The sequence below is a fragment of the Volvox carteri genome, assembly GCF_000143455.1.
Source record: "Volvox carteri f. nagariensis unplaced genomic scaffold VOLCAscaffold_5, whole genome shotgun sequence".
NCBI lineage: Eukaryota > Viridiplantae > Chlorophyta > Chlorophyceae > Chlamydomonadales > Volvocaceae > Volvox > Volvox carteri.
In genome coordinates this window covers 1297541-1311829 of record NW_003307548.1, presented here as the reverse complement: position 1 = coordinate 1311829, position 14289 = coordinate 1297541, and the positions used below count along the sequence as shown (strand labels likewise).

Genomic DNA, 14289 nt, shown 5'->3' with positions numbered 1-14289 from the left:
GTGTGTGTGTGTGTGTGTGTGTGTGTGTGTGTGTGTGTGTGTGTGCGTGCGTGCGTGCGTGCGTGCGTGCGTGCGTGCGTGCTTGCGTGTGTGTGTGTGTGTAACGGACCAAACATAATATCTCGCCCGGCTGAAACGCGTTATAGGTACTATACAGCATTCTCTATTGCAAGGTATCTCGCATGTAGCCAACAAAAATCGTGCGAGCACAAACAAGTTTGGCTGCCTCAATTAACCGAGGCCAAAGTCACATCAACGCCTCTCGCGCTAAATTTCATCCCGAAAACTGCCGCGTATCTCATAATGGAATTCTGAGATGACGGCGTATGACAACTCGAACACCCAGCTTGTGTTACCATTTGCCGGCATGTGCAATCCGACTTGCCACCAGCAGGCCAACATAATTTGCTTTCATTTCTCTATGAAATACACAAGCTGCTTGTTTGTTCATTTACTTTGGCCAATGCACGGGGCCTCCGGAGACTTGCGGTGTGCCCCGATGAAGCCCGCGGCTGTGGGGCGGAATCCGCCCGGCGGATTGCTGAGGCCGCTGGCGCTTCGGGGATAAACATCACAGACAGCACCGAAATTCACCCAGCTTTCGTTACCATTTGCCCGCACGGGCATTCCGACTTGCGGTCTGCCGCACTGTCCATGCGGCATGCACCCGGGATGGATGCGATTCGCGTGGAGCCCGCAGGCGGTGCTGACGATTCCGCCGGTGCAAGCTTAGCTCTCACACCATCAGCACTGCTGCAACAAAGCACATCTCCCACTGCGTTGACACTACCCATCAATTGTCACACTTGTCACCCTTGCTACCGGCCTGTACGGACGCAGAGGGGCCCCGCCCTTTTTCCGGCTTCCTTGAAGCCGACACCCAATCTTGTCAGCCAGAGCCGTATGCGGAATCGTTTCAAAGCGTACGCATGGCCTTTAAGGCTGCGAAACCCCGCTGGCGCCGCGCGCGCGCACTCAGCCGGCGGAGACGGGCATCGGCGCGGGGACGGCTGGCATGGCGGCAGTTCAGCTGGAAGGAGAGGAGGACTACTGTGTTATTGTGGAGTAGTCATATAGCGGTGTGTATGTTTGGTAGCTGTATTGATACATTAGCCCCTATGTGTTTTTAAGAACTGAGCCGCGAGCGAGGGTGTTGACCGGCGAGCCGTTATCCCCGTTGTTGTTTGTTTTACCAACGTGTGTTTTGCTTTGCTGTTTTGTGGCGATGGCAAACTTTACTGGCATTGCGTCGCGCAAGCAGATGGCTCGGGTCCAGGACAAACTCCATGGCTTTGTTTATTTCCGTTTACAGATAGGTTTTCTGTATTCCTATAAGTCTATTTCTGGGCCTGAGGCTGTGTCCCGGGACGGTTGCGCTTTCTAGGCACCGGCAACTGCGGTGGCGCCTTGCAAGTTCAGTTCAGTTTGCATGAATATAACAAATAAAACATCACGGTACTAGAGAAGCAGTTTGTTTGAGGAAGTACATGAAAGCGGTACCAACTAACTCCAGGGTGGGCCTCACTTCGAGTCAGGAACCCCCGGACGTCTTGCGAAATTGAGTGTGTGCCATCTGACCCCGACGGCAGCCATCTATTAGCTCCTGCTACGAGTCTATTGCCATTGCCATTTCTGTTACAGATATTGGCTGTGCTCTTACGGCCTGATCGATGAAAAGGCCGCACCGAACCAAAAGGAAAAAGAAATAATGTAGTAGAGCGAAAAGGGCGGGCGACGCGGCCTCCAGGGTGGGAGGGCGGGGCGCGTGCTGAACAACAAAAACAAGATACAGAAAACCTGCAACACGCGCTATTTATGCAAAAGACGATCCTGAGGACACGGATCGCCGGCCTCAAGTCGTACCACTTAAAACGGCCGTAAGGCCCTACGCCTTAGCTAACCCGGCTCAAGCTTCGCATAGCCCGCATTAAAGTTAAGGAGGCAACACCGCAATGGAACGGAAACGGCATGACATAATATGAAATATGTTTGTCATGGAAAACAATTTGGATAACTCCTGTTGGAAGTCAAGTCACAAGGCATCTGTTAAACCATGACCTTGAAGCAAGGAACGAAAACCAAATGAACTTTGGACTCTCTAATACAAATTAAGGCAAGAAGAATGTGAATATGAGGCGGAGGTCTGATCCGTGTCGTGACCGAGGTCGCCCGCGTGGTAACTGGCACACTAATTCCCTCCCTAGAACACCCGAGGCACCCAGCAGGAGACGTAGACCCATGCTTTCCTTCGCCACCCTTTGCCTGTTTCGTGCGCCAAGCTGATCTTTCATGTTGTTGTTAAGGAAGCACGGATTGCTGGTGGCACCGTGAGGTTTGGAGTCATTATGGCTACAGCACGGGGTCTGGCACTGCACTATGGCACCGTTGCTGACACCGGGGACCCCACCACCCAGCCAGACGACGCTGCTTGTCACAGCGAAGCTCGATCTGCACCATGTTTTCTGCTGGCATCGAAGCACCAGCATGCTCATAGGCAGGTGCATCCCCATACGCCGAACCACTGGACTTCGGAAAGCTATTGACAGCACTAACAGGGTGGCGAAATATATAGTCCGACCCCTTTCTGTTTCTAATGACTGTCTCTTTAAGCAGCGAGGTAAGCAATGACTTATCCAGACCTTCTCGCGCTAAGTAATCTCTCAGTTCTTGTTCTAAAGGTGTAAGGATATGGGACGGACAGACTAAATGACAGCGATTGCCCAGGTGAAGCCCACCAAGGTACCGAGGATCGTTTTTCGACGCCATTTTCACTGCAATGCAAGTTCAAGCCTAAGCGTGAATAAACCTAAACACAATGTACTACTTGGCAAATTTTCACAATCATCTGAGTATCAGGCCTGAGACGCAATCAGAGACTAACTGGGAGTCTCCGGAAAAGTTATTGGCGCGCTAACAATGGCTAACAAAGCCTAACAAAGTACTGTTTCCACTAGCAGCCCCGAAACCATCATTTTCCCGTCTTTTAGCGCCACTTCGCTCCTGCTCGAGCATATTTTTCTTGAACATTAAAGAGAAATGAGGAGGGCAGTTGTCCTGCAAATTGCCGCTGGGATGTTGCCCATTCTGGGTGGCAACATGGACATCGGCAGCGCTGAACAGTTGGGACAGCGGACTCTGCATGGGCTGCTGAACGGTTGCCATGAAGGCATTGTGCAGTGAAGCAGGAAAGTTCTCAGACGGAACCGGCGAGGGCGACTGGTTCTGCGACATTTCCGTTTTGGTCAACGGCGCAAGTCGGCAAGCAGTCAGGGTAGTAGACGGAAAGCAAAGCAAAGACCGGGTGACATTAAAATTTAAAAAGAAACTACGAAATTTTCCGCGCTCAAAGTTAGCAAGGCTTATGGCAGGTCCGGGGGAGCTTTACCTTTTGTGGGCTTATTGGACCAGGGAACGAGCCGAAACTTGACCAGGTTGCGGAAACTTTTCGTAATCGGGAGGCCCTTTGCGGAAAGGCTGCGGAAACTGCGGAAAGCTGCGAAAACTAAAAAATGGATATGTAACGATGTTTTTTAGCTCTTCTCAGTGTGGCGATAACATGGACAGTCTGAAACCAGCTTGTGGCAGTGCGGTTCTGTCCGGTGGGATCTAGAATCTGGTGGATTCCAATCGTGCTCGAAGGTAGAGCCATCTAAACGTATTACTGGGGCCAAGCGATCAACTATTGTGTGCCCACACCCTTGACGGTGTTCACCCTGCCCCCTTCAAGCAGCCCGCCTCTCTTTGAACCCTGAGACCCCAGGCCTGAGCAGCCCTATCGTATACCACGACGGATTGCTCTGGGATGCTCAGAAATTGCCACTCGTATGTTACATGGGTAAGGGCCCGGGGAGCCCTGAAACACTGAATAATAATCGTCTCCCTGTCCGTTGCGGAGCAGTGACATGTCTGCATGCCTACTCCACCTACCCGTCCGGCATGTCTGCATGCCTCACGGACAAGTCTATGCTAACTGTGAATTAATCCAGTAATCGTCCAAACAACATGAATTTAAAATAAAAAATCTAAAGGAATAAAAAAGGCGAGAGGGCTAAAGTATCTAAAAATGGCACCGCACAACGATAACTGCAACGACGTGGCTCTGTTTAACTTCAACCACGTTTACGGACATTGTGGAATCAATTATCAAAAACCCTTCTTCTGAGCAGAAACACAGCCAATCTCTATGACTTCGGCAGCCCCCAGGTCGGGGCCAGTGGTTGTTGACATTTGACTTAATCTAATAACTCCATAGTGTAAAGTAGTCTTTAAATGGCAAACGCATGCCTGGAATCTGTTTTTCAATTTCCGCCGTACAGCAAACGCGGAAATGCGGATTCTCTTTCCGCATTTCCGCCAATCTGGGCTTCGCTGCGGAAAGCGTGACGAAACCTATTTACGCAGGTTTCCGTTTCCGCAGGTTTCCGTTTCGGCTCGTTCCCTGTATTGGACTGCAAACAAGCACATGGGCCCCACGTTCTTCGCCGTCCCTCCGCCTTCCGTCAAACCTTTTGCATTTCTATCATTTATTTATATAGAATATGTGATATTGCGAAACAGAACGTGCAAAGCTGACGTCCCGGGTGAGAATTTTTAAAAAGGTCGCTAACAGACTTCCCAGTTGAGACACCCTGTAATGCTCGTCCCTGTAGGGCTCTCTGTGACCGTACATCATGCTTGCAAGGCGTCTCACCCCTTTTCGTATGTTACTGAACATTATCTTTAATGTGGACTTCGTGTGTGGCTAGTGGACAGGTGTTTCCACAGGGCTCGGGCCGAAACTGTACTGCGTTAGCCGAAATAGTTTCCGATTTTGGGAGCCTCCTGCGAAACCCCGCGAAACCATCGGAAACTGTCGGAAACCTAAAAAAGCTTTATTTTATGACGTCCATGGTATGCAAACGTTGTTAGTGGGCCCTATGTGCCATTGCGCCTCATGGGACGTGCTCCTGTGTGTCCGAAGGCACTGACGAGGCGCTGCAGGCGTCCTTGGTCACTACTGCCTGCAGCTCGTGCCGAACTCATGCGGACGGAACCCGCGCACTTTTGCGCGATATGGAGGCGCATCTCCTGAAGGCGCCCTTGCTTGAACTCGATCCGGCAGTACTTGCAGATGATAATCCAGTTCTTAGACTTTGCGTTATATTCTTTCTTCTCAAAGTGAGCCCAAACGGTCTGATCAGCGGGCCTTCCGCCCTTGTTTTTGACCTGCTCTGTGTCTGCACTCACAACGCAAGTTGTCTGAGACATTGTTAAGATAAACTCAACATTCGCAAAGTTTTGCAGCCTTGCATAACGCGCCTACGCTTTGAAACTATGCCTTAATAGCAACCCGTCGTATGGTTCCGGGGCGCTTAGTGGAAACACCTGTTCAATAGCCACACACTAAGTCCACTTTAAAAATAATGTGGGAATGTGGGAGTGTGCGGCCTTAGTGGAAATACCCTGTATGAATTTTCCCGCTCGGAAGTTATGTCTAATGTGGACTTAGTGTCCGAGACGTTTCCACTGGGCCCTTCGGCTTTTCGCGTACGGAGCCCCTTCTAGCCCCTTTACGCGATTTTTTTAAAGAACTTTTACTTTCGGTTAATGTATATAACTAGTTTCTTATCGCTTGCATGATTTGGTGAGCCAGGTGTGAGACTTTTCGAACTTAGGGTTAGTGTGCGGCCAAGTGGAAACACCCTGTTTATAGCAACCTGTCGTATGGTTCCAGGGCGCTTAGTGGAAACACCTGTCCACTAGCCACACCTCATCGAATAGGGATGTGCTAATTACTTGACATACACCACCACACTGCCAACTTCGACGTACGTTTTGAAATGACGATGGTCCCGCAATTTAGTTGGCTAGGGTGAGTGCCCCGAAATACCGGAGAAGGTAGGGTTTCGCCAGGTAGCGGCCACGGGTGAAGATATGAGCCCCCTGTCCCACACATTATACATTAGAAGTGTGGCCTGAGCACCTGACGAAATTTGTTGGGGCTTCGAATTCATCCAGGCAAACCCCCCACCCACTGCCGTCCAGCCAAATTTCAAACCCACACTTTCTGTCATACGACAGCGAAAGTCATTTATTGCGAAATCTGATATTTTTCGTTCAAGCCCTTACGCTTTGAAGTGTGAGGCTGGAAATTGCGTTCTATCAATTCCCCCCCAAAAAATATACCGTAGTGCTAAGCTAATTTTGGTGATTTCCATTTGGCGAGAGCCAAAGAACGCATTCGAAAATTGCCTTCGCGCATGCCAGTTGGTGACAGTTCAAGCGGGAAATAGGTCTGGATTTTCACGTGTTCTAAAAATAGGTGACGGCCAAAGGTATTCAGTCCCCGATCCCACAGAGATTAAAACGGACAATTGCAACTTTTTGGTTGATTTCACTATTACAAAACCAGAAATTTGGCGATTCCGTAACCGTAAATAAAATTTTACCCTAGAGGGCACATGGAGCACCCGCCGGGAACCAGGGAATGCGGGAACCAAGGTGCATGCAGCTACCCTTCGTCTCAATTTGACACAGGTAAACAGAGGGATCAGCAAAATGGAATCTTTGCACCGACCCTTGAAGCGTAGCCACCAGCTAAAGTGAAAAGTCAGCGCATTGGCTTCGAAGCGATAAGGTTAAATTTGGCCGAGGGGTGCACGCAAAGGAACTCGTCCTGACAGTAGAGTACCTTCGTGGGATCACAATGGCTGGAATAATCCCTGAGCAAGTCGTCAAACTGTGACTTCGTCTCGGGCAGCGTTATGACCGTTTGCAGAATGGACGACTTGCACATGTATCCTGCAGCCTTCAGCATCTGCATAACCTCCAGGTACTCGTACTTCCACGTTCCCAAATGGTAGTAGGTCATCTCGAAAAAGACGTACAGGGGAGACTCTTTCGTGAATATCCGCCTTCCTGACAAGAAGGCAGCCGGCTCCCACCCCCCAACATCTACCTGCAAATCAGCACCAACAGAATTCGCTGCATTACAGCAAAACACCCTTCTCCTGGTGTCTATTTTTTCCGCGTCCATTGTGATCAGTGTAGGTGGGCATAAAGGGGAGTGGGCTTTGGAGGTATGTTTTCCGCAGGACAGCTCTTACGGCCGCCTCAACATTGGGTCCCACAGGGGTAACCTCTGGACATAAGCAGTAAGTGATTCCAGCTGGCAGAACATACCAGCAAGCCGATTGCAAAATGGTGACAGTTACTCGCCTTGACGTACAGTACGGGCTGGCGGACGACGTCGTCGAGCACCACCGCCTTGGTCGCGGCGTGCAACGGAACGGGTGGTGCATTCGAAACGTTCTTGGGGCGAGCTCTCCATCCGTCGAACTGGACGTCCGCGGCCTTCGATACAATCCCCTCAAAAACTCGGACGCGGTTCGAAAAATCATTCAGGGCAATTGACATGTTCAAATATGCCAGGACTTCTTTGTTACCATCGAAAGCGAAAGCTTTGCAGCCAAAGGCTGCAGCGAGCAAGCTGTAGTATCCCACGTGGCTACCGACGTCCAGAACCAGCTGAGGGGCGCCTCTCTTTCCGCAATAGCGTGAAAAAATTTCGACTGCACCTCGGGTCTCTTCCGGATTCCACCGCCCTAGCGAGTTTAGGACGAAGGCAACGTGTCAAGCTACCAAGGTAAACCATGCTACTAAAAGTTGCCAGGGCTTCATAATAGCCTCAGGGACTTCAGGGGCTGTGACCTGGGCACACGTTCGCAAAAGGATGTACGCTTAACTGAGCCGTTCGGTGACCTCGGCCAGGCACGAATCGCTGGCCAGGCACGAATTCCTGGCCAGGCGCGAATACTTCGCCCAATACAAGACAGCTTTGTCCATAAGTTCGATGACATTCATGGGTCTGAAGCTTTTTGTCCCAGACGCTTTATGCCAGTGCTCCGCACATCAGCCGCAGGCTCCCGGAAGTTGGTTCGCATTAGCAGGTCAGAGCTGTCAGAGATTCAAGTTCACCTGGGATTCCCGGCGGGGCAACACCATCGCGTACGTTTTGCGGCCAAAGGAAAGGATCCGCACATTGACGCCGAACCCAACCTCGAAAACTTTGACTCCCCTGGCTTCCGCAACCTGGTTAGCCGCTTGATAGGCCAACCGGAAGGCGTCCTCGCTTTCCTTTTGGTGACATGATGCCGATGGGACTAACTCCAACCTGGCAAGAAGCACACCGAGCGCAAATCCTGCCGCACCTAGGAGAAAGAAGCACCAAGGTATCCTTTTCATGGTGTTAAATGCAACAACAGCGCTCAAAGGCAGTTTCACAGGAGGCCAAACGTTAACAGTAAAGGACACTGTTGGTTCGCTATCTACTGGACACCAAAGGACCTGCAGGATTCCAAGGGAAACAGAACATTGGAGGATATATAAGTAATATCATGTTACGCTGTAAAAGGAATGAATATAACTTGCTCGTGAGGAGCCAAACAAAATTGGTTGTACAGTCCCCTGTGTCGCGTAACATCGAACTAGACGCAAGGCCACAACATAAAAAAAAGGTTAACTTCATGTTACCGGAGAGAACGGTCCAAGCGAAATTGCACACGGGTCGAGGACGCCGAGGCGAGGTCGTGCCTGGTTAAGCAGAATGCGATTTAAGCAGAATGCGATTTAAGCAGAATGCGATTTAAGCAGAATGCGAAGGCCACGAGCGCCGCGCAAATGGCAGCCTTCAAAAGCCTCCTGGCGAGGCCCTCAAAAGCCAGGAGCACGGGCTTTACGTACCTGCGTAGAATTCGCGGGCGCGCGAAATTCGCGCGGGAGGTGAAGCGGCTTAATGAACACATCCACGTGCTCAGCTAAATAGTAGAATGATACGGCCATGTTTGCCTTGCCCAGCAGGCAAAGTTTCAGCGTTTGTGGATCTGGCCAACGGCTTCGTACGCTAAACGGAGCCGTGCGCCTCCGGCGGGCTTGCCATGCGGCTCAGCGCGTAAGGCCCTTTACGACGTTTGCCATTTATAGACATAACCAATTGCAGCATTTCGAGATGTCCGCAGGTTACCAGAGGTTTCGCGAAATTTCGCACAAAGATCATAAATCGGAAACTGTTTCGCAAACGCAGCCTAGGTTTCAGCCCGAGCACTGGACCTAGATCGCAAGCTGGAGACGAAATGGACGCGCACATGTCGCATTTGTCTGACATATATGCGCCACATGTCAGACATATGCGTTACATCTCACTCTTTCAGGGAATGGACACTCAAGGTATTTCCACTAGGCCGCACACTAACTTTTGGACATTATCTTTAATGCGGACTTAGTGTGTGGCTAGTGGACAGGTGTTTCCACATCGCCCCAGAACCATACGACAGGTTGCTGTAAAGGCACCAAACCATTGCTTTAGTAAGAGTGGGTGTATTTGATGCGCAAATCATTACAATTTGGTTGGCGAATTGCTGGAATATGGGCAATTCGACCGGTCCTGCTGTGAATTCCACTGGTTAGCGGGCTATTTGCGGCTGTGGATAAAGGAAAATACAAAAGCCAACGTAGGGCCTTGAAGAAGGAAAATGGCTGACTATGAATTTTCCCGCTCGGAACTTAATGTCCACTTTGAAAGTTATCAGCAGGTCTGAGGACCTGATAACTAGTGTGCCACTAAGGCGGACTTAGTGTCCGAGACGTTTCCACTGGGCCCTTCGGCTTTTCGCGTACGGAGCCCCTTTACGCGATCTTTTTAAAGAACTTTTACTTTCTATTAATGTATTTAACTAGTTTCTTATCGCTTGCATGATTTGCTGAGCCAGGTGTGAGATTTTTTGAACTTAATGTTAGTGTGCGGCCTAGTGGAAATACCCTGATTGTCAAGAAAGGGCTGCTGGGCAATACTGGAAAATACCATGAAAGGAACACCCAAGGAAACGTGGAACGAATCGAAATGAAGAAGTCCTGCAATTGACGAACGATTCCGGACAGGAGGGTAGGATCCGGGCTGGAATTAGGGAGGAGCTCTGTCGCAGAATTAGCCTGGATTTTATTCCTGACAAAAGAATTGGTCTGCCGAGGTCTGGAATTGTTCTGGCGGACTCGCCGGAGGTATTCGAATTGCGCTGTGGAGCCTCGGAATTGGGCTGTGCTGGGCCTGAATTGGCCTGTCCGGGTGTCGAATTGGCCTGTCCGGGTGCCGAATTGGCCTAACAGGGTATTGAATTAGCCTGACAGGGTATCGAATTGACCTGTTCGGGGTGTCAAATTGGCCTGACAGGGTATCGAATTAGCGTGTTCAGGGTGTCGAATGGGCTGTCAAGTTGGCAGGATTGGCTCGGGCTGGCATCCAAAAGCACATGACTTTTAAGGAATTTACAGAAAACTTTGCAAGAGGACCGCTTACAAGTGCCTCATGTGCGTATTAGTTTCGATCCCACGACATGGAGTGGGAAAACTTGCACACCTGGTTACCGTACTCTGGCACTACTACTACTACCGGAGGCAAGCACTCAGGGCCACGACTGCATTACCCAGTCAAGTCAGCCGCCGAGGTCCCACTGTTTTCCCACCACACTTCATCGGCAGTTCGTCCAGTTTATCCCACAACACTCGTATGCATGAACAGGTTCGGGTGGAAACAATGACAAATCTCTGATACACCGCTAAACTCAGTACCACGAGCTACATTGAAAACAAATGAAAATGCAGATGTCTGCCGAGAAGAATATGTTCGCCATATGCAATCTATGCCTTAATCCATCGAGCTCTCCGTTGGGCGGGGCATGGCCCATGAAGTCGCCCCCGGTATTTCGCCCATGCAACCAAACACTGACACAAAACGTTGCACGCCTGGGCCCATGTAAACCACGACACTTCCGTGTGGATTGGCTACCCGCGCTCCCCATGTCAGGGGTCCTCCCTCCTGCTGTTGACTCCCGGATTGCCCACGCACAAACGCCAAACGTTGGCGCAGAAAACAGACGGGCCATTGTAGTATGGCATCAAACCACGCATAACCCACAGCGGCTTTCAGCAGCAGTACTGCTTGGTGAATGCGACCGGCCGTGTACTGCCAGTCTTAGCACCGATGAACCACCCCCTGATGCAGCCGCTGATGCAGCAGGCATATGGGTCTACACCGCCGAGCTCTGACCAGTTCGTTTTGAACTCGCCTACACAGGGTTGTAAAACAAGGGGGGCATTTCTGTTGTCATATGGTATGATGTTTCATAGACGTCGGTATGTATAACATTATGCAATTGGGTGGGTGGGGTGAGGTGGGTTCCTCCTTTCTAGGTTGCCCACTCTTCCCTGCCACACATCTCACGTCGCCACTTACCAGTAGCACCACGCGACTTGACGCGGGGTGGCACATCCTCTGCTTCGGTGATGGCGGCTGGTGCACTCATCGGGACCACAGTTCCGCCGCGTCCTCGACGGTGCCAGTCTCCGCGTCCCTGTGTCCCTGATCCTCCACGGCCCCCTCCGATGCCGTTTTGATCTTGAACAAGAGGGATTTCGCGTCCGAGACGGTAAGGCCCGGTACATTCCCTCTCAGTGCCATGGCGGTGCGAAGCGGGGAGAGCTGGAAATCCTCTGCAATGAAGGACACACTGTCTTTCAAAACACCGTTCGCAAAGTTTCCGGTTGTTCTCGGCACGGGGACATCGCCGCCCCACGTCTCTGGCACGGACTCGCGCTTTTCTCTCTGTGATCAATCTCTCACCTCGGAACAGTTCCCATGCTTCACCAACGGAGTAGACGCCGAGATCTTCTTCAAATTGACGACGCACAGCATCCACCCGTTCATCGTCCCCGTCCAGCACATCGTGGAGACACGTCGCGAGAGCCGCGACATCAGACTATAGACGCAGCAGAGAATTAAATAAACCCCGAGTGAAGGCGAATGGCTGCAAGTGCACCATGGCGCATTTGCATGGTTGGAAGCCACAAAGCATGAAAAGACATACCGCGTCATTTGGACTTTGTGTCAGCTGGTCTCGAGGGTCTCCATCTTCCGCAGTGTCCTCCAGGGCGACATCTATAGCGGCCATTTACTCGCCACTCCTACCCGAAAGTAACCTATCTTCTATGTAATCAACGCTAAACGCTGAAGTTGGGTAGGTATGTAATACTATTGTAAGATTATCGACTGTGACATGCTTGCAACCCATACTTACATGCGCACCAAACTCTTGTTGTACGGAAGCGTGGTGTATGCATTAATGCATGACAGTGCGCGGCGCTGGAAGTGCTTTTGGTATACTTATACATCTCTATGCCGTTGTTGTGCAATATCTAAGGCGTGTTCCTTTTAAAAAGCTGAAGGTATTTAGACAGTAGGGAAGCATTTCTAAAAATCTCGGTAAACCATTGTAATAAGTATGCCAGTTTATATTATCACCATAGGTTCTTGTGTCGAACGGTGCTAAATGAACCATGGTGCATGCATGGAAGTATTCGGGGCGGAGAAGTCTCAGGCCTCTGCTATGGAAGTCCTGGAGAAACGTCAGCTTGATTGCAGAGTCTGTGGACGCCAGCACACGATTAACTTGTGTTGCTGTGGCCACCCAGCGCCATGCAAGGTCCTGTACCCACAATTTTGTGTTCAGGCGCTTTGTGGCTTCGATGGATCTAGCTGTGGAGTTAAGTATGCGTCCTTCGCAGCCTTCGCACCGGCAGTGTTGGATACGGATGCCGGTATGCCATGTTTTCAGACCTGTTGTCGCAGCGCGGGCTTCGAAGCACGGCGCCGTTGCCCGGTCCGTTACCCATGCCGGGCGCCCGTCCAGCGCGCCCCGCCTTCCTGCAACAACTAGCCGAGCGTCGGCGCCGTGTTATCGGTGGGATGTCGTGCCCTGGACTGCGCGACGAATGTTACGCCTGCCTATACGGCTGTTCCCAGGCGGGTGTGTTGGGGCCGCGGGACATTGAGGCCGCCATCATGGACACGGGCGGCGATGCAGGGAGCCTGGTACCCCGGGTTGTTGATGGCAAAGGCAAGGCTAGCGTGTTGGTCTGCCTGACAAATGTTAACCCACATGGGAATCCTGACATGGCGCCACAGGCGGATACATTCTTCCGGGAGAATCAGCTTCCAGCATACTACGGCGAAATCGACTCCATCCGGTCCGTTGTCTGTAGTTTCTCCTCCGCAGCTGTACGGCCGTGTGCCGCGTGTCTGGCCCTCAACAGAAATCACCAATTGAAGCGTTCAGCCGACGCTGCTTCACTGCGAGTCGCTGCGACACAGCGAGTCGCGACAGACCCAAGTGTCATTGTCCCCTTCCGTTCTGCCGAGGGACTTGAGCGTGCGGGACACGTTGAGCTCTTTGAGCGGCTCAAGGTGGTCACATCCGCATTGATCGCCGAGCGGGCAGATCGAATAGCGCTGGACAGGGAGATTAAGCGGCGGACATCCCTTTTCCAGGCTGATAGAGTGAGGCTACAGGCATACGCTCGGGCAGATGCATCACGCAGTGAACTCGTCCGACTGCTCGAAACATCACAACAACGAGGTATGATGCAGTGTCGGCATGCGTGAGTAGTGTAGGCTGGCGTGCGCGTACACATGCCTTGACTTGTTAACCGTCGGGCCATACCTCATCAGCTTCCCTGCACTGCGCGCGCTGAGCAAGCGCATGCCCCATGTCAACATCTCGTCCCAGGATCTCAACTACAAGGACAAACAGAACCAGCGCGCCACTCTCAAGTAGGCTCTATCCAACCTGGAATTAGGTACAGACTGGTTTGTGGCTGACTTACCGCCATTCACTGACAGACAGGTTGGCCGACCTCGACATGGATCCCTCAACTGGAAGCGTCAAGGCAGTCGGTGTGCTGCGTGACGCACTGGAGACAGGTTCACACAGTCCGGTTGGCGGTGATGGTCCTATCGTTGACGGCTCGTATTATGCTACCTTCCTCTATGTGACGTTCATGCATTATTTAGTAGCTGGCCGCTGAAAAGGCCTCTCGAGATGCTGGTGGTCGTGCTATGCGTGTACCAGCTTACTGTGCTTACTGTGTACCAGCTACTACAGCTACATTGTGCCGGGCCACACTACTGCAGGGCAGGCGCGTGTGCTTACATTTCTTTGTCTGCGTGAATGATTGGATGTATGAATGAATGGACGAATGAAAGGTGTGGTTAACATGCCCCTGGTTTGGTTCGGTTCGGGTGGTGGTATCTTTTTGAACACATGTAGTCTGGTCGAGTGCCGGGGGCCCTTAGCAGGACTGAAGCACAGTTCAAGACGAGGCGTGTGGATATGTCTGCTTGTCTGAACGAAGGAATGAATGAATAGACCGGGTGTTAAAATTGTGAGCGACTTGCCATGCAGACACACCTTGGTTCTGTCG

The 14289-nt window shown here is 51.4% G+C and overlaps 4 protein-coding genes across 4 annotated transcripts; 2 read left to right on the top strand and 2 right to left on the bottom strand.

Moving 5' to 3' along the window:
* Positions 1-2108: 2108 nt before the first annotated feature.
* Positions 2109-2492, bottom strand: VOLCADRAFT_87416 (uncharacterized protein; the record flags this gene model as incomplete). Its single annotated transcript, XM_002947065.1, has 1 exon — positions 2109-2492. The coding sequence occupies one exon, from the start codon at positions 2490-2492 to the stop codon at positions 2109-2111; it is 384 nt and encodes a 127-aa protein (XP_002947111.1).
* A 4097-nt stretch (positions 2493-6589) lies between these two features.
* Positions 6590-8820, bottom strand: VOLCADRAFT_87414 (uncharacterized protein; the record flags this gene model as incomplete). Its single annotated transcript, XM_002947064.1, has 4 exons — positions 6590-6937; positions 7162-7583; positions 8190-8325; positions 8722-8820. The coding sequence occupies 4 exons, from the start codon at positions 8818-8820 to the stop codon at positions 6590-6592; spliced, it is 1005 nt and encodes a 334-aa protein (XP_002947110.1).
* Positions 8821-11180: 2360 nt separating this feature from the next.
* VOLCADRAFT_103333 (uncharacterized protein) lies at positions 11181-12084 on the top strand (the record flags this gene model as incomplete). The annotated part of the gene is made up of 2 exons (XM_002947203.1): positions 11181-11204; positions 11439-12084. The coding sequence occupies 2 exons, from the start codon at positions 11181-11183 to the stop codon at positions 11793-11795; spliced, it is 381 nt and encodes a 126-aa protein (XP_002947249.1). The 3' UTR covers positions 11796-12084.
* A 108-nt stretch (positions 12085-12192) lies between these two features.
* On the top strand, positions 12193-13643 carry VOLCADRAFT_103332 (uncharacterized protein; the record flags this gene model as incomplete). Its single annotated transcript, XM_002947202.1, has 5 exons — positions 12193-12435; positions 12502-12689; positions 12833-13056; positions 13123-13366; positions 13596-13643. The coding sequence occupies exons 1-5, from the start codon at positions 12360-12362 to the stop codon at positions 13641-13643; spliced, it is 780 nt and encodes a 259-aa protein (XP_002947248.1). The 5' UTR covers positions 12193-12359.
* Positions 13644-14289: the final 646 nt, after the last annotated feature.